Source organism: Oncorhynchus nerka, linkage group LG13 (assembly GCF_034236695.1).
Source record: "Oncorhynchus nerka isolate Pitt River linkage group LG13, Oner_Uvic_2.0, whole genome shotgun sequence".
In the NCBI taxonomy this organism is placed as follows: Eukaryota; Metazoa; Chordata; class Actinopteri; order Salmoniformes; family Salmonidae; genus Oncorhynchus; species Oncorhynchus nerka.
This window is the reverse complement of record NC_088408.1, coordinates 22,588,878-22,606,801: the sequence shown is the minus strand read 5'-3', so window position 1 is coordinate 22,606,801 and position 17,924 is coordinate 22,588,878. Positions and strand designations below refer to the sequence as shown.

Below are 17,924 nucleotides of genomic sequence, written 5' to 3'. Positions count from 1 at the left end.
CTCTCCCTCCCTCTCTCTCTCTATACATATTTCTCCCTCCCTCCCCTCCCTCTCTCTATACATATTTCTCTCTCCCCTCCATCTCTCTCTCTATACATATTTCTCTCTCCCCTCCCTCTCTCTCTATACATATTTCTCTCTCTCTATACATCTTTCTCGCTCTCCCTCCCCTCCCTCTCTCTCTATACATATCTCTCTCTCTCTACATATTTCTCTCTCTCTCCCCTCCCTCTCTCTCTCTATACATATTTCTCTCTCTATACATCTTTCTCTCTCTCCCTCCCCTTCCTCTCTCTCTCTATACATATTTCTCTCTCTCTCCCTCCCCTCCCTCTCTCTATACATATTTCTCTCTCTCTACATATTTCTCTCCTCCCCCTCCCCTCCCTCTCTCTCTCTATACATATTTCTCTCTCCCCTCCCTCTCTCTCTCTATACATTTTTATCTCTCCCCTTCCCCTCTCTCTCTATACATCTTTCTCTCTCTCTCCCCTCTCTCTCTCTATACATATTTCTCTCTCTCTCTACATATTTCTCTGTCTCTCCCCTCCCTCTTTGTCTCTATACATATTTCTCTCTCTCTCCCCTCCCTCTCTCTCTACATATTTCTCTCTCTCCCCTCTCTCTCTCTATACATATTTCTCTCTCCCTCCATCTCTGTCTCTCTCCCTCTTTGTCTCTATACATATTTCATATTTCTCTCTACCTCCCTCTCTCTCTCTCTATACATCTTTCTCTCTCTCTCTCTATACATATTTCTCTCCCCCCCCCTCCCTCTCTCTCTCTATACTTATTTCTCTCTCTCTCCCCTCCCTCTTTGTCTCTATACATATTTCTCTCTCCCTCCCCTCTCTCTCTCTATACATACTTCTCTCTCTCTCCCCTCCCTCTCTCTCTCTATACATATTTCTCTCTCTATATATATACAGTGCCTTGCGAAAGTATTCGGCCCCCTTGAACACGCCCAATTTTTCCGTTTTTGATTTGTTAAAAAAGTTTGAAATATCCAATAAATGTCGTTCCACTTCATGATTGTGTCCCACTTGTTGTTGATTCTTCACAAAAAAATACAGTTTTATATCTTTATGTTTGAAGCCTGAAATGTGGCAAAAGGTCGCAAAGTTCAAGGGGGCCGAATACTTTCGCAGGCACTGTCTCTCTATACATATTTCTCTCTCTCCTTCTCTATACATATTTCTCTCCCTCCTCCTCCTCTCTCTCTATATATATATATCATTCTCTCTCCCTCCCTCCCCTCCCTCTCTCTCTATATATATATATAATTCTCTCTCCTCCCCCTCTCTCTCTATACATATTTCTCTCCCTCCCTCTCTCTCTCTATATATATATCATTCTCTCTCCCTCCCCCTCTTTCTCTCTATATATATTTCTCTCTCTCTCCCTCCCCTCTCTCTCCATATATATATATATCATTATCTCTCCCTCCCCTCCCTCTCTCTATATATATATATATATCATTCTCTCTCACTCCCCTCCCTCTCTCTATATATATATATATAATTCTCTCTCCCTCCCCTCCCTCTCTCCCTATACATATTTCTCTCTATATATATATATATCATTCTCTCTCTCTCCCTCCCCTCCCTCTCTCTCTATACACCTTTCTCTCTCTCTCTCCCCCCTCTTTCTCTCTCTCTATACATATTTCTCTCTCTCTCCCTCCCTCCCCCGCCCTTCTCTCAGACTGTGGGCGGTCATGGCTTCCCTCATCACTGCCTTTGATCTGCGCCTCTCTCCGCTCGTCAGGTACGCATCAATAATGCACACACAAACACACACACACACACACACACACACACACACACACGGCCCACAGGGAACACACTGTTATTCCCAGAGGAAAGAGGATGCAGTGAGAAGAAGCCTGTCATCACACTGTGTTTGTGTCTGCGTTTGTGTCTGCTTGTGTGTGTGTCTGTCGGTGCCTGTGTGTCTGTGTGTGTGTATATGCGTGTGTGTCTGCGTGTGTGTGTGTTATGTGCCAGGATACACTGCTGCCTCCCTGTGCTGTTGGATGACAGGGCTGCTGTTTAAGCTCAAACCATGCAGGTTCCTCTCTGGGCTGAATTGTCAGGATGTGTGTGGGTGTCTGAGTGTCTGTGTTGAATAATTAAGCTGACATGGGTTATTGTCCCTCTTGAAAGGTTTTACATCTCTTGTTGTCCTGCTGGAAACAATCCCCTCTACATAAGTGTTTGATAGTTCCACGTCATCACAACGAGTCAGCTCTATAGATCAGCATGACTATGACAAAATAAGAAGCAGAGGAAGAAAGCACATTAGAGGGAGAGCAAGGGAGAAATAGAGAGAATGTGATAGAGGGAGGGAGAAATATAGAGAATGGAATAGAGGGATGGAGAAATAGAGAGAATGGGATAGAGGGAGGGACAATGGGATAGAGGGAGGGAGAAATAGAATGGGATAGAGGGAGGGAGAAATAGAGAGAATGGAATAGAGGGAGGGAGAAATAGAGAGAATGGGATAGAGGGAGGGAGAAATAGAGAGAATGGGATAGGGAGGGAGAAATAGAGACAATGGGATAGAGGGAGGGAGGGAGGGAGGAGGGAGAGGAGGGAGGGAGGGAGGGAATGGGATATGTATGGGGAGGAAGTCGCTCTGGATAAGAGCGTCTGCTAAATGACTTAAATGTAATGTAATGTAAATGAGAGAGCAAGTGAGTATTTAAGTGAGTATTTATCTTTCTCTCTATTTCTATCTCTCTCACTCTTTCTCTCTTTATCTCTCACCCTTTCTCTCTCTCTCTCTCTCTCTCTCTCTCTCTCTCTCTCACTCTTTCTCTCTCTCTCACTCTCAATTCAATTCAATTCAATTCAAGGGCTTTATTGGCATGGGAAACATGTGTTAACATTGCCAAAGTAAGTGAGGTAGACAACATACAAAGTGAATATATAAAGTGAAAAACAACAAAATTAACAGTAAACATTACATATACAGAAGTTTCAAAACAGTAAAGACATTACAAATGTCATATTATATATAAATATACAATGTACAAATAGTTAAAGGACATAAGATAAAATGAATAAGCATAAATATGGGTTGTATTTACAATGGTGTTTGTTCTTCACTGGTTGCCCTTTTCTCGTGGCAACAGGTCACAAATATTGCTGCTGTGATAGCACACTGTGGAATTTCACCCAAAAGATATGGGAGTTTTTGAGAGAAGAGAGAGGGATGTTTTCGAATTCTTTGTGGACTCTCTCTCTCTCTTTCTCTCTCTCTCTTTCTCTCTCTCTCTCTCACTCTTTCTCTCTCCCTCACACTCTCTCTCTCTCTCACTCTTTCTCTCACTCTTTCTCTCTCTCTCTCTCTCTCTCTCTCTCTCTCTCTCACTCCTTCTCTCACTCTTTCTCTCTCACTCTCTCTCTCACTCTTTCTCTCTCTCACTCTTTCTCTCACTCTTTCTCTCTCTCGCTCACTCTTTCTCTATTTATCTTTCTATTTATTTCTCTCTGTCTCTGTTTATCTTTCTATCGTTCTCTATGTCTCTCTCTCACACTCTTTCTCTCTCTCTCTCTCTCTATTTCACTCTCTCTCTCTCTCTTTTCACTCTCTCTCACTCTTTCTCTCCCTCTCTCTCTTTCACTCTCTCTCCTCTCTCTCTCTCTCTCACTCTCTCTCTCACTCTCTCTCTCTCTTTCCTCTCTCTCTCACTCTCTCTCTCTCTTTCACTCTCTCTCACTCTCTCTCTCTCTTTCACTCTCTCTCTTTCACTCTCTCTCTCTTTCACTCTCTCTCACTCTTTCTCTCTCTCTCTCTCTCTCTCTCTCTCTCTCTCTCTCTTTCACTTTCTCTCTCTCTCTTTCTCTCCCTCTCTCTTTCTCTCTGTTTACCTTTCTCTCTCTCTCTCTCTCTTTCTCTCCCTCTCTCTTTCTCTCTCTCTCTCTTTCTCTCCCTCTCTCTTTCTCTCTCTCTCTCTTTCACTTTCTCTCTCTCTCTTTCTCTCCCTCTCTCTTTCTCTCTGTTTACCTTTCTCTCCCTCTCTCTCTCTCTCTTTCTCTCCCTCTCTCTTTCTCTCTCTCTCTTTCTCTCCCTCTCTCTTTCACTTCTCCTCTCTCTCTCTTTCCTATATCTCTCTTTCTCTCCCTCTCTCTTTCTCTCTCTCTTTCACTTTCTCTCCTCTTTCTTTCTCTCTGTTTATTTCTCTCCCTAACATATATCTTTAAATCTATTTATTTCTCACTCTCTCTCTCTCTCTCTCTCTTTCTCTCTCTCTCTCTCTCTTTCTTCTCTCTCTTTACCTTTCTCTCTCTTTCTCTCCCTCTCTCTCTTTCTCTCTCTTTCTCTCCTCTCTCTTTCTCTCTCTCTCTTTTCTCTCCCTCTCTTTCTCTCTCTCTCTCTCTCTTCACTCTCTCTCTCTCTCTTTCACTCTCTCTCACTCTTTCTCTCCCTCTCTCTCTTTCACTCTCTCTCTCTCACTCTCTCTCTCTCTTTCACTCTCTCTCTCTCTCACTCTCTCTCTCTCTCTCTAATCTCTCTCTCTCTCTCTCTCTCTTTCACTCTCTCTCACTCTCTCTCTCTTTCACTCTCTCTCTCTCTCTCTCTTTCACTCTCTCTTTCACTCTCTCTCTCTCTTTCACCCTCTCTCTCAAATATCTCTCTCTCTCTCTCTCTCTTTCACCCTCTCTCTCTCTCTCTCACTCTTTCTCTCACTCTTTCTCTCTCTCTCTCTTTCACTTTCTCTCACTCTTTCTCTCTTTTTCTCTGTCTCTGTTTATCTTTCTCTCTTTCTCTATGTCTCTCTGTTTACCTTTATCTCTCTCTCTTTCTCTCCCTCTCTCTCTTTCTCTCCCTCTCTCTTTCTCTCTCTCTCTCTCTATTTCTCTCTTTCTCTCCCTCTCTCTGTTTACTTTTCTCTCTCTCTCTTTCTCTCATTCTGTTCTTCATTATACCTCAGCTGTGGATCACTGCAGGCCATTTCCACAGTTATGCCCATTACAATGGAAATAATGGAAATGGAGCTACCCACACACACACACACATAGCCTTCCTCCTGTCCTGCCTCCCCATTTCAGAGCGGTGACCCCTCTCTCACCTCCTGGTCATGGTAATTGGTAATTACACACAGTGTGGCTTATATCACAAGAGTGGCCTGGAACTGGGCTTGAAACTGGTCTGGCACTATTATGTGCTACCTAATCCCTTTTAAAGTACCTTGAAGACTCCCTGCCTGCGTCCCAAATGTCACTCCATTCCCTATTTAGTGCACTATAGTGCATCTTAAGCCTAAGTTCATCATTAGAACCATACGATCACAATGCGATCCTATATTTCTAATGATGATCTTAAGATGCTTTTGGGAAACCGGGCCCTGGTTAAAAATGGCGCACTAGGGAGGGAATAAGGTGCCATTTGGGACGCAGAGGTAGCTCCTAGAGTTACGCTGATACCCCGCAGGGCTGGGGAACACAGATGGCTCCTGAATCTCTAATGCTGGATGTTCTTTGTCAGTGGTGGCCTAACCTGTTCCTGGAGATCTACTCTCCTGCAGGTTTGTTCCAGCTAATCAGCTGCTCGGTGTAGTCAAGGGTTAACACAGTTTACCCACATTTTTTTGAGCCCAAAAGTTCACCCACCTTTTGCAGAAAATTGCATTAAAAGTATAGGGAGCTTTTTTCACTGCGACAGATGATCACAGTTTACCCACCTATTTTACATCCAGGACCTTGATTGTGTAGGGCTGGAGCAAAAGCCTGCAGACCCAGTACAGTAGCTCTCCGGAAGTAGGCCATCTCTGTTACACCTGTTGACTGCTGCTATGATTTTGCTGCTGTGATTCCACTGTAGTACTGAGAAGCAGCAGGAAGCCATATTAACACAAACACACACTCTGTTAGACAACACTTTTGGAGGAGGCTCAGCCCCCCAATATGTCAGATCTTCCATTGAGAGGGTGGAAGAACAGAGGGATGGTGAAAGGAAGGGGACCGAAAGAGAGGGCCTGAGACCCCGGCCAGCTCCATCTGCTCCTCCTCTACATCCTTCCATCCTCCTCTCCTCCATCATCCCTCCATCCTTGTGACTTTTAATTCCCTCAGCAGTCACTTCCCACCAGGTGATAATGAGGTGTGGCGTTCGTCACACACCTTGTCCCCGACACACACCTCGACCCGACACACACCCTGTCTCCAATACACACACCTCGACCCGATGGCAATGAACACACTCGTACATACTCTCTCACGTACACACACACACAAATACACAAACACACCTACACCCACACTGACACACACCCAACCATCAACCATTGACTGATGGCCGCCCACCACATTCCACCTCACACCGTCCTGCTCCACCCCACCCAACATCTTCACACCTAGGAACCATCAGAGCTGGGAGAGAGATGACCGCTTTTATCAAAATACCTCAGTGCCTATGGTTAGCAGGGAGACAGAGTGCGCTGCAGTCCCTTTCTAAGTAGGTTAGGCGTGGAGAGGAGAGGAGAGGAGAGGAGAGGAGAGGAGAGCGAAGCGTCTAGCCATCTGGCTGAATATCATCTCAGTGAAAAACACTCTTCCTGGAAGGTCACCTTGTAGTGTGGTCAAATCAGGGCAGAGACTGTATGAATGCACAAACCTTGAAGAGTGTCGTTGGGTAAGGCTAGAGATAACCTCACGTTTGATCAGCAAGGGAGTTAGAAAAGCTGAATCAGAATAGAACTTTACTGTCCCAGGTGATGGAGAACTGCCTTTGGCTTCTCTTCATAAGGAACATGAAATCATCTTATCACATATCATTATCACCGCTCACCACACCTGTCCTCTAGTGGGACTGACTTCATTCCTCTCTCCTGCCGACATCCCTTTCTTCTCTCCTCATTCCCATTCCTACAGATGTAGGATCTTAATTTTACCAGTTTCTCACAGCAGGAAAATAATCCTGCAGCAAAAGGAAATGTGAATTATTGCGTGGATTACAATTATTGGAGCTTTTTTTGGGGGGGGTTGATACGTTGTTTGTTAGGAGAAATCAAGTTTGAAAATTTGGGGTGGAAATTTCTAACTTTAGAAGCCTTTTTAAACCTTGATTCACTACAAGTTTGAATTTCCTGCTGTGCCAGAACATTTCTGCAAACAACACAGTGATCAAATTAAGATCCTACACTTGTAGTTGGATAATATTATTCCCTCTCCTTCTCTCCCCAGTCATCCAGTGGAATAGAGTTTTCATCCCTCTCTCTTCTCTCCCCAGTCCTCCAGTGGGACAGTTTTCATCCCTCTCTCCTTCTCTTCCCAGTCCTCCAGTGGGAGAGTTTTCATCCCTCTCTCTTCTCTTCCCAGTCATCCAGTGGGATAGAGTTTTCATCCCTCTCTCCTTCTCTTCCCAGTCCTCCAGTGGGATAGATTTTTCATCCCTCTCTCTTCTCTCCCCAGTCCTCCAGTGGGATAGAGTTTTCATCCCTCTCTCTTCTCTCCCCAGTCCTCCAGTGGGACAGAGTCTTCATCCCTCTCTCCTTCTCTTCCCAGTCCTCCAGTGGGATAGAGTTTTCATCCCTCTCTCTTCTCTCCAGTCCTCCAGTGGGATAGAGTTCTCATCCCTCTCTCCTTCTCTCCCCAGTCCTCCAGTGGGATAGAGTTTTCATCCCTCTCTCTTCTCCCCAGTCCCCCAGTGGGATAGAGTTTTCATCACTCTCTCTTCTCCCCAGTCCTCCAGTGGGATAGTTTTCATCCCTCTCTCTTCTCCCCAGTCCTCCAGTGGGATAGAGTTCTCATCCCTCTCTCTTCTCCCCAGTCCTCCAGTGGGATAGAGTTTTCATCTCTCTCTTCTCCCCAGTCCTCCAGTGGGATAGAGTTCTCATCCCTCTCTCTTCTCCCCAGTCCTCCAGTGGGATAGAGTTTTCATCTCTCTCTTCTCCCCAGTCCTCCAGCGGGTTAGAGTTTTCATCCCTCTCTCTTCTCCCCAGTCCTCCAGTGGGATAGAGTTTTCATCCCTCTCTCTTCTCCCCAGTCCTCCAGTGGGATAGAGTTTTCATCTCTCTCTCTTCTCCCCAGTCCCCCAGTGGGATATAGTTTTCATCCCTCTCTCTTCTCCCCAGTCCTCCAGTGGGATAGAGTCTTCATCCCTCTCTCCTTCTCTCCTCAGTCCTCCAGTGGGATAGAGTTTTCATCCCTCTCTCTTCTCCCCAGTCCCCCAGTGGGATAGAGTTTTCATCCCTCTCTCCTTCTCTCCCCAGTCCTCCAGTGGGATAGAGTTTTCATCCCTCTCTCTTCTCCCCAGTCTTCCAGTGGGATAGAGTCTTCATCCAACTCTTCTCCCCAGTCCTCTAGTGGGATAGAGTTTTCATCCCTCTCTCTTCTCCCCAGTCCTCCAGTTGGATAGAGTTTTCATCCCTCTCTCTTCTCTCCAGTCCTCCAGTGGGATAGAGTTCTCATCCCTCTCTCCTTCCCTCCCCAGTCCTCCAGTGGGATAGAGTTTTCATCCCTCTCTCCTTCTCTTCCCAGTCCTCCAGTGGGATAGAGTTTTCATCCCTCTCTCTTCTCTCCAGTCCTCCAGTGGGATAGAGTTCTCATCCCTCTCTCCTTCCCTCCCCAGTCCTCCAGTGGGATAGAGTTTTCATCCCTCTCTCTTCTCCCCAGTCCCCCAGTGGGATAGAGTTTTCATCCCTCTCTCTTCTCCCCAGTCCCCCAGTGGGATAGAGTTTTCATCCCTCTCTCTTCTCCCCAGTCCTCCAGTGGGATAGTTTTCATCCCTCTCTCTTCTCCCCAGTCCTCCAGTGGGATAGAGTTTTCATCTCTCTCTTCTCCCCAGTCCTCCAGCGGGTTAGAGTTTTCATCCCTCTCTCTTCTCCCCAGTCCTCCAGTGGGATAGAGTTTTCATCCCTCTCTCTTCTCCCCAGTCCTCCAGTGGGATATAGTTTTCATCTCTCTCTCTTCTCCCCAGTCCCCCAGTGGGATAGAGTTTTCATCCCTCTCTCTTCTCCCCAGTCCCCCAGTGGGATAGAGTCTTCATCCCTCTCTCTTCTCCCCAGTCCTCCAGTGGGATATAGTTTTCATCTCTCTCTCTTCTCCCCAGTCCCCCAGTGGGATAGAGTTTTCATCCCTCTCTCTTCTCCCCAGTCCTCCAGTGGGATAGAGTCTTCATCACTCTCTCCTTCTCTCCTCAGTCCTCCAGTGGGATAGAGTTTTCATCCCTCTCTCTTCTCCCCAGTCCTCCAGTGGGATAGAGTCTTCATCCTTCTCTCCTTCTCTCTCCAGTCCTCTAGTGGGATAGAGTTTTCATCCCTCTCTCCTTCTCTCCCCAGTCCTCCAGTGGGATAGAGTTTTCATCCCTCTGTCTTCTCCCCAGTCCTCCAGTGGGACAGAGTTTTCATCCCTCTCTCTTCTCCCCAGTCCCCCAGTGGGATAGAGTTTTCATCCCTCTCTCCTTCGCTCCCCAGTCCTCCAGTGGGATAGAGTTTTCATCACTCTCTCTTCTCCCCAGTCTTCCAGTGGGATAGAGTCTTCATCCATCTCTTCTCCCCAGTCCTCCAGTGGGATAGAGTTTTCATCCCTCTCTCTTCTCCCCAGTCCTCCAGTTGGATAGAGTTTTCATCCGTCTGTCTTCTCCCCAGTCCTCCAGTGGGATAGAGTTTTCATCCCTCTGTCTTCTCCCCAGTACTCCAGTGGGATAGAGTCTTCATCCCTCTCTCTTCTCTCCAGTCCTCCAGTGGGATATAGTTTTCATCCCTCTCTCTTCTCCCCAGTGCTCCAGTGAGATAGAGTCTTCATCCCTCTCTTCTCCCCAGTCCTCCAGTGGGATAGAGTTTTCATCCCTCTCTCTGCTCCCCAGTGGGACACAGTTTTCATCCCTCTCTCTTCTCCCCAGTCCCCCAGTGGGATAGGTTTCATCCCTCTATCTTCTCCCCAGTCCTCCAGTGGGATAGAGTTTTCATCCCTCTCTCTTCTCCCCAGTCCTCCAGTGAGATAGAGTCTTCATCCCTCTCTTCTCCCCAGTCCTCCAGTGGGATAGAGTTTTCATCCCTCTCTCTTCTCCCCAATCCTCCAGTGGGATAGAGTCTTCATCCCTCTCTTCTCCCCAGACCTCCAGTGGGATAGAGTCTTCATCCCTCTCTCTTCTCTCCAGTCCTCCAGTGGGATATAGTTTTCATCCCTCTCTCTTCTCCCCAGTCCTCCAGTGGGATAGAGTTTTTATCCCTCTCTCTTCTCCCCAGTCCTCCAGTGAGATAGAGTCTTCATCCCTCTCTTCTCCCCAGTCCTCCAGTGGGATAGAGTTTTCATCCCTCTCTCTTCTCCCCAGTCCTCCAGTGGGATAGAGTCTTCATCCATCTCTTCTCCCCAGTCCTCCAGTGGGATAGAGTTTTCATCCCTCTCTCTTCTCCCCAGTGGGACACAGTTTTCATCCCTCTCTCTTCTCCCCAGTCCTCCAGTGAGATAGAGTCTTCATCCCTCTCTCTTCTCCCCAGTCCTCCAGTGGGATAGAGTTTTCATCCCTCTCTCTTCTCCCCAGTGGGACATAGTTTTCATCCCTCTCTCTTCTCCCCAGTCCCCCAGTGGGATAGTTTTCATCCCTCTCTCTTCTCCCCAGTCCTCCAGTGGGATAGAGTCTTCATCCCTCTCTCTTCTCCCCAGTTCTCCAGTGGGATAGAGTTTTCATCCCTCTGTCTTCTCCCCAGTCCTCCAGTGGGATAGAGTCTTCATCCCTCTCTCTTCTCCCCAGTCCTCCAGTTGGATAGAGTCTTCATCCCTCTCTCTTCTCCCCAGACCTCCAGTAGGATAGAGTATTCATCCCTCTCTCTTCTCTCCAGTCCTCCAGTGGGATATAGTTTTCATCCCTCTCTCTTCTCCCCAGTCCTCCAGTGGGATAGAGTTTTCATCCCTCTCTCTTCTCCCCAGTCCTCCAGCGAGATAGAGTCTTCATCCCTCTCTTCTCCCCAGTCCTCCAGTGGGATAGAGTTTTCATCCCTCTCTCTTCTCCCCAATCCTCCAGTGGGATAGAGTCTTCATCCCTCTCTTCTCCCCAGACCTCCAGTGGGATAGAGTCTTCATTCTTCTCTCCAGTCCTCCAGTGGGATATAGTTTTCATCCCTCTCTCTTCTCCCCAGTCCTCAAGTGGGATAGAGTTTTTATCCCTCTCTCTTCTCCCCAGTCCTCCAGTGAGATAGAGTCTTCATCCCTCTCTTCTCCCCAGTCCTCCAGTGGGATAGAGTTTTCATCCCTCTCTCTTCTCCCCAGTCCTCCAGTGGGATAGAGTCTTCATCCATCTCTTCTCCCCAGTCCTCCAGTGGGATAGAGTTTTCATCCCTCACTCTTCTCCCCAGTGGGACACAGTTTTCATCCCTCTCTCTTCTCCCCAGTCCTCCAGTGAGATAGAGTCTTCATCCCTCTCTCTTCTCCCCAGTCCTCCAGTGGGATAGAGTTTTCATCCCTCTCTCTTCTCCCCAGTGGGACATAGTTTTCATCCCTCTCTCTTCTCCCCAGTCCCCTCCTCTTCTCCCCAGTCCTCCAGGATAGTTTTCATCCCTCTCTTCTCCCCAGTCCTCCAGTTGGATAGAGTTTTCATCCCTCTTTCTTCTCCCCAGTCCTCCAGTGGGATAGAGTTTTCATCCCTCTGTCTTCTCCCCAGTCCTCCAGTGGGATAGAGTCTTCATCCCTCTCTCTTCTCCCCAGTCCTCCAGTTGGATAGAGTCTTCATCCCTCTCTCTTCTCCCCAGACCTCCAGTAGGATAGAGTATTCATCCCTCTCTCTTCTCTCCAGTCCTCCAGTGGGATATCCTCTCTTTTCCCCAGTTTTCATCCCTCTCTCTTCTCCCCAGTCCTCCAGTGGGATAGAGTTCTCACCCCTCTCTCTTCTCCCCAGTCCTCCAGTGGGATAGTCTTCATCCCTCTCTCTTCTCCCCAGTCCTCCAGTGGGATAGAGTCTTCATCCCTCTCTTCTCCCCAGTCCTCCAGTGGGATAGAGTTTTCATCCCTCTCTCTTCTCCCTAGTCCTCCAGTGGGATAGAGTTTTCACCCCTCTCTCTTCTCCCCAGTCCTCCAGTGGGATAGTCTTCATCCCTCTCTCTTCTCCCCAGTCCTCCAGTGGGATATAGTGTTCATCCCTCTGTCTTCTCCCCAGTCCTCACATGGGATATAGTTTTCATCCTCTCTCTTCTCCCCAGTTCTTTAATCGCCTCTTCACTCGGAATCACATTTAAATATCTCTTCTATTTCATCCCATAACTACTGTATCTTCCTCTCTAGCCTATAATGATCTAAAGTGCAGTCTGAGGCTAGGTTGCCCTGCCTGCCTGTCTCTTTTTCCCAAACAATTTACCCACCTTTTGCTGAAAAATGTATTGAATGTACAGACAGCGTAACTTTTTCACCACCACCGGCAATCAGAGTTTACCCACCTTTTTTGAATCACTACATAAAAAGTCGATTCACACATCTGGGCTTCTCTGTCAGTTTTATGACGGTTTCAATGCCAGCCTTGTTCCTAGGAAGGACAAAGGTACCCTCTAAGCCTCAGCCTTCAACACTGAAGTGCCCTCCAAGCTCATCAGTAAGCTCAGGGGCCTGGGTCTGAACCCCTCCCTGTGCAACTGGGTCCTAGACTAATTGTGGGCAACAACACCTCCACCATGCTGTTCCTCAAGACGCGGACCCCACAGGGGTGTGTGCTCAGCCCCCTCCTGTACTCCTTGTTCACACATGACTGCATGGCTATGCATGTCTCCAACTCAACCATCAAGTTTGCTGACAACACAACAGTGGTAGGCCTGATTACCAACAGTGACGAGACAGGCTACAGGGAGGAGGTGAGAACCCTGGCAGAGTGGTGCCAGGAAAACAACCTCTCCTTCAATGTCAACTAAACAAATGAGCTGATCATAGACTACAAGAGACAGCATGCCCCCATCCACATCCCCATGCCCCCATCCACATCGCCATGCCCCCATCCACGCCCCCATCCACATCCCCATGCCCCCATCCACATCGCCACGCCCCCATCCACATCCCCATGCCCCCATCCACATCGCCATGCCCCCATCCACATCCCCATGCCCCCATCCACATCCCCACGCCCCCATCCACATCCCCATGCCCCCATCCACATCGCCACGCCCCCATCCACATCCCCATGCCCCCATCCACATCCCCATGCCCCCATCCACATCGCCATGCCCCCATCCACATCGCCATGCCCCATCCACATCGCCATGCCGCCATCCACATCGCCCTGCCCCCCATCCACATTGCCACGCCCCCATCCACATCCCCACGCCCCCATCCACATCCCCAAGCCCCCATCCACATCCCCATGCCCCCATCCACATCCCCATGCCCCCATCCACATCGCCCACGCCCCCATCCACATCCCCATGCCCCCATCCACATCCCCATGCCCCCATCCACATCCCCATGCCCCCATCCACATCCCCATGCCCCCATCCACATCCCCACGCCCATCCACATCCCCATGCCCCCATCCACATCCCCACGCCCCCATCCACATCCCCATGCCCCCACCCACATCCCCACGCCCCCATCCACATCCCCATGCCCCCATCCACATCCCCATGCCCCCCATCCACATCCCCATGCCCCCATCCACATCCCCACGCCCCCATCCACATCGCCATGCCCCCATCCACATCGCCACGCCCACATCCACATCCCCACGCCCCCATCCACATCCCCACGCCCCCATCCACATCCCCACGCCCCCATCCACATCGCCACGCCCCATCCACATCCCCACGCCCCCATCCACATCGCCATGCCCCCATCCACATCCCCACGCCCCCATCCACATCCCCATGCCCCCATCCACATAGCCATGCCCCATCCACATCGCCACGCCCCCATCCACATCCCCACGCCCCCATCCACATAGCCATGCCCCATCCACATCGCCACGCCCCCATCCACATCCCCATGCCCCCATCCACATCCCCCATGCCCCCATCCACATCCCCATGCCCCCATCCACATCCCCATGCCCCCATCCACATCGCCATGCCCCCATCCACATCGCCACGCCCCATCCACATCGCCATGCCCCCATCCACATCGCCCTGCCACCATCCACATCCCCATGCCCCCATCCACATCCCCATGCCCCCATCCACATCGCCATGCCCCCATCCACATCGCCACGCCCCCATCCACATCCACATCCCCATGCCCCCATCCACATCGCCATGCCCCATCCACATCCCCATGCCCCCATCCACATCGCCATGCCCCCATCCACATCGCCCTGCCACCATCCACATCCCCATGCCCCCATCCACATCGCCCACGCCCCATCCACATCCCCACGCCCCCATCCACATCGCCACGCCCCCATCCACATCCCCATGCCCCCATCCACATCCCCACGCCCCATCCACATCCCCCCATGCCCCCATCCACATCCCCATCCCCCATCCACATCGCCATGCCCCATCCACATCGCCCCGCCCCCATCCACATCCCCACGCCCCCATCCACATCGCCATCGCCCGCCATCGACATCCCCACGCCCCCATCCACATCCCATGCCCCATCCACATCCCCACGCCACCATCCACATCGCCATGCCCCCATCCACATCGCCAGACCCCCATCCACATCGCCCCCATGCCCCCCATCCACATCGCCACGCCCCTATCGACATCGCCTGCCCCCATCCACATAGCCATGCCCCATCCACATAGCCATGCCCCCATCCACATCGCCACGCCGCTATCCACATCCCCATGCCCCCATCCACATCGCCACGCCCCCATCCACATCGCCATGCCCCCATCCACATCGCCACGCCGCTATCCACATCACCTTGCACCCATCCACATCGCGAGGCCGCAGTGGAGAGGGTCAAAAGCTTAAAGTTCCTCGGAGTGCACATCACACAGGGTGGCTGAAGAAATTCAGCCTGGCCCCTAAGAACCTCACAGACTTCTACCATCCACAGCATTCTGTCGGGCTGTGTCACATTCTGGTATGGCAACTGCACTGCCTGCAACCGCAGGGCTCTCCAAAGGGTGGTGCGGTCAGCCCAACGCATCATCGGGGGCACACTACCTGCCCTCCAGGACATCTACAGCATCCGGTGTCACAGGAAGGCCGAGAAGATCATCAAAGACCTCAGACACCCAAGCCACGGCCTGTTCACCCCGGTACCATCTAGAAGGTGGCGACAGTACAGGTGCATCAAAGCTAGGTCCAAGAGACAGCGTCTATCTCCAGGCCATCAGACTGTTAAACAGTCACCACTTGCCAGCCTCTGCCCAGTACCCTGCCCCTTATATTATGTGTGTATTGATATTGTATTGCTAAATATTACGGCACTATTGGAGCTAGAAACTGTGCTAACATCTGCAATCTGTTTACGGATTTGATTTGATTTCTGATCTACTTCGATGTGGCCCAAGTTAAGGAAAAAAATACATGTTTGGATTTGAATAGACCCACTCTCAAGAATATCTCCTTGGATTGGAGTGAGACTGAGGTTCATTAATATTGGATCACTTCACTAAAGTTTGATTGTGTATAAAAGGTATATTACCAGCAACTCTCAGTTAATTCCTCACAGACAGCCATAGCCCTGACCATTAGCCCACAGGTCATTTGGTGACATATTAATCGTAGGATTGTTTGATGAGCAAGTAATCCTACAACAATGTGACCTTTATTGACAAACTCTCCTTTGTTTTTGTGCCTGACTCTACCTCTGTGAGATCATAGACTTATTCAAATCAGCTTGTCCTCCATCTCCTGTAATGCTGAAAAGCAGATGTAGCTCTTAGATCCTTAGACTCTTAGATTGTGACGTGGTTCATCTTTGCTGCTCTCCTTTAATTACGGCCCTCCCCTGGGACGCAGCCGGGTAGTTAAACTGAAAAATCAGCATTAAAGCAATTATTGGATCAGAATGAATACAATCCTGTCATCTGTAATCATTAGGGATGGATATGCCTGGGAGAAAAACAGACTCTCTCTGACTCTCTGTCTGAGAGGAGCCTACATTCAGGATTAACGATTCACATCTCTTTCATTCCTTTGTTACTAATTGAGGTAGAGAAAATTGAACAAAAGAAAACGTTGAACAAGAAAAGTACCTTGATCCATAATATAGGTTACCCAGTTAGCCCCACAACAACCATTGGCCCACATGTTGACCAGTAACATCTACCCTGCTGGTATATATCAGTCATCACTAGTCACTGACACCATATTCAGTTCTCCCCTTCAGTTACAGAGTACCAGGAGTAACCAGGACATGTTCAGTATATCATTATGTAGGCCCACTCTGTTGGTTCTGTAGACGCCTACTGCAGCTCTCCCTATAGCTGCAGAGTGAGCTGGACCAGGAGTTCTCTTTGATGCTGTAGTTCTGTTGACACTGGTTCTATCTGGTTCTGTAGTACACCCATACTCGGTCCTCTCCTCTCCATATAGTAGCTACCCTTAGACCAGTGGAGGCTGTTGAGGGGAGGACGGCTCATAATAATGGCTGGAATGGGGCAAATGGAATGACATGGAAACCATGTGTTTGATGTATTTGATACCATTCCACCTATTCCACTCCAGCCATTACCACGAGCCTGTCCACCCCAATTAAGGTGCCACCAATCTCCTGTGCTATAGACTCATACCCTCTCCTCTCTACATAGCTACCTATAGACCCATACTATCTCTCCTCTACATAGCTACCTATAGACCCATAGTATCTCTCCGCTGCATAGCTACCTATAGACCCATAGTATCTCTCCTCTACATAGCTACCTATAGACCCATACTATCTCTCCTCTACATAGCTACCTATAGACCCATACTATCTCTCCTCTACATAGCTACCTATAGACCCATACTATCTCTCCTCTACATAGCTACCTATAGACCCATACTATCTCTCCTCTACATAGCTACCTATAGACCCATAGTATCTCTCCTCTCTACATAGCTACCTATAGACCCATAGTATCTCTCCTCTACATAGCTACCTATAGACCCATACCCTCTCTTCTCTACATAGCTACCTATAGACCCATACTCTGATCTCTCCTCTCTACATAGCTACCTATAGACCCATACCCTCTCCTCTCCATATAGCTACCTATAGACCCATACTCTGATCTCTCCTCTCCATATAGCTACAGAGTGAGCTGGACCAGGAGTACCAGGACAAGTTCAGACGGTTGCCTCTAGAGATCAAGAGTTGTTCTCATTACACCTGGTTAAATAAAGGTGAAATAAAAATAAATAAAAATAAAACTCTGATCTCTCCCCATAGCTACCTGTCTGTCTCCTCGGCATATAGACCTATAGGCTCATACCACTCTCCTCACCAGTCGGAGGGACCAGATACAGAAGACTCGTCGGAAAGAGTGTTTGACACGCCCCTTTAGGACAAATCTGAAATGCCACCCTATTCCCTACTGTCTATAGGCTCTACCACATATAAGTCGGTGCAGGACCATTTCATACAGAAGAGTGTGGAAAGAGTGTTTGCACTATAGCCCATTTCATACAAATCTGAAATGCCACCCTATTCCCTACTGTCTATAGTGTACTACTCTCATATAAGAGTAGTGCACTATAGGCTGCCATTTCATACACATCCAGAGTGTGATATTAGAGTAGTGCACTATAGGCTGCCATTTCATACACATCCAGAGTGTGATATTAGAGTAGTGCACTATAGGCTGCCATTTCATACACATCCAGAGTGTGATATTAGAGTAGTGCACTATAGGCTGCCGTTTCAGACACATCCAGAGTGGGATATTAGAGTAGTGCATTATAGGCTGCCATTTCAGACACATCCAGAGTGTGATATTAGAGTAGTGCACTATAGGCTGCCGTTTCAGACACATCCAGAGTGTGATATTAGAGTAGTGCACTATAGGCTGCCATTTCATACACATCCAGAGTGTAATATTAGAGTAGTGCACTATAGGCTGCCATTTC

The 17,924-nt window shown here is 49.0% G+C and overlaps 1 protein-coding gene across 1 annotated transcript in view; it reads left to right on the top strand.

Annotated features, from left to right (window-relative positions):
- Positions 1-17,396, top strand: part of LOC115140388 (1-phosphatidylinositol 4,5-bisphosphate phosphodiesterase beta-1-like) — a 324,816-nt gene extending 307,420 nt beyond the window's left edge. The window contains exon 33 of the mRNA XM_065026264.1: positions 17,108-17,396. Within this exon, the coding sequence (XP_064882336.1) occupies positions 17,108-17,362 (255 nt within the window). The 3' untranslated portion in view covers positions 17,363-17,396. The remainder of the gene's footprint in view (positions 1-17,107) is intronic.
- The last annotated feature ends 528 nt before the right edge of the window (positions 17,397-17,924 follow it).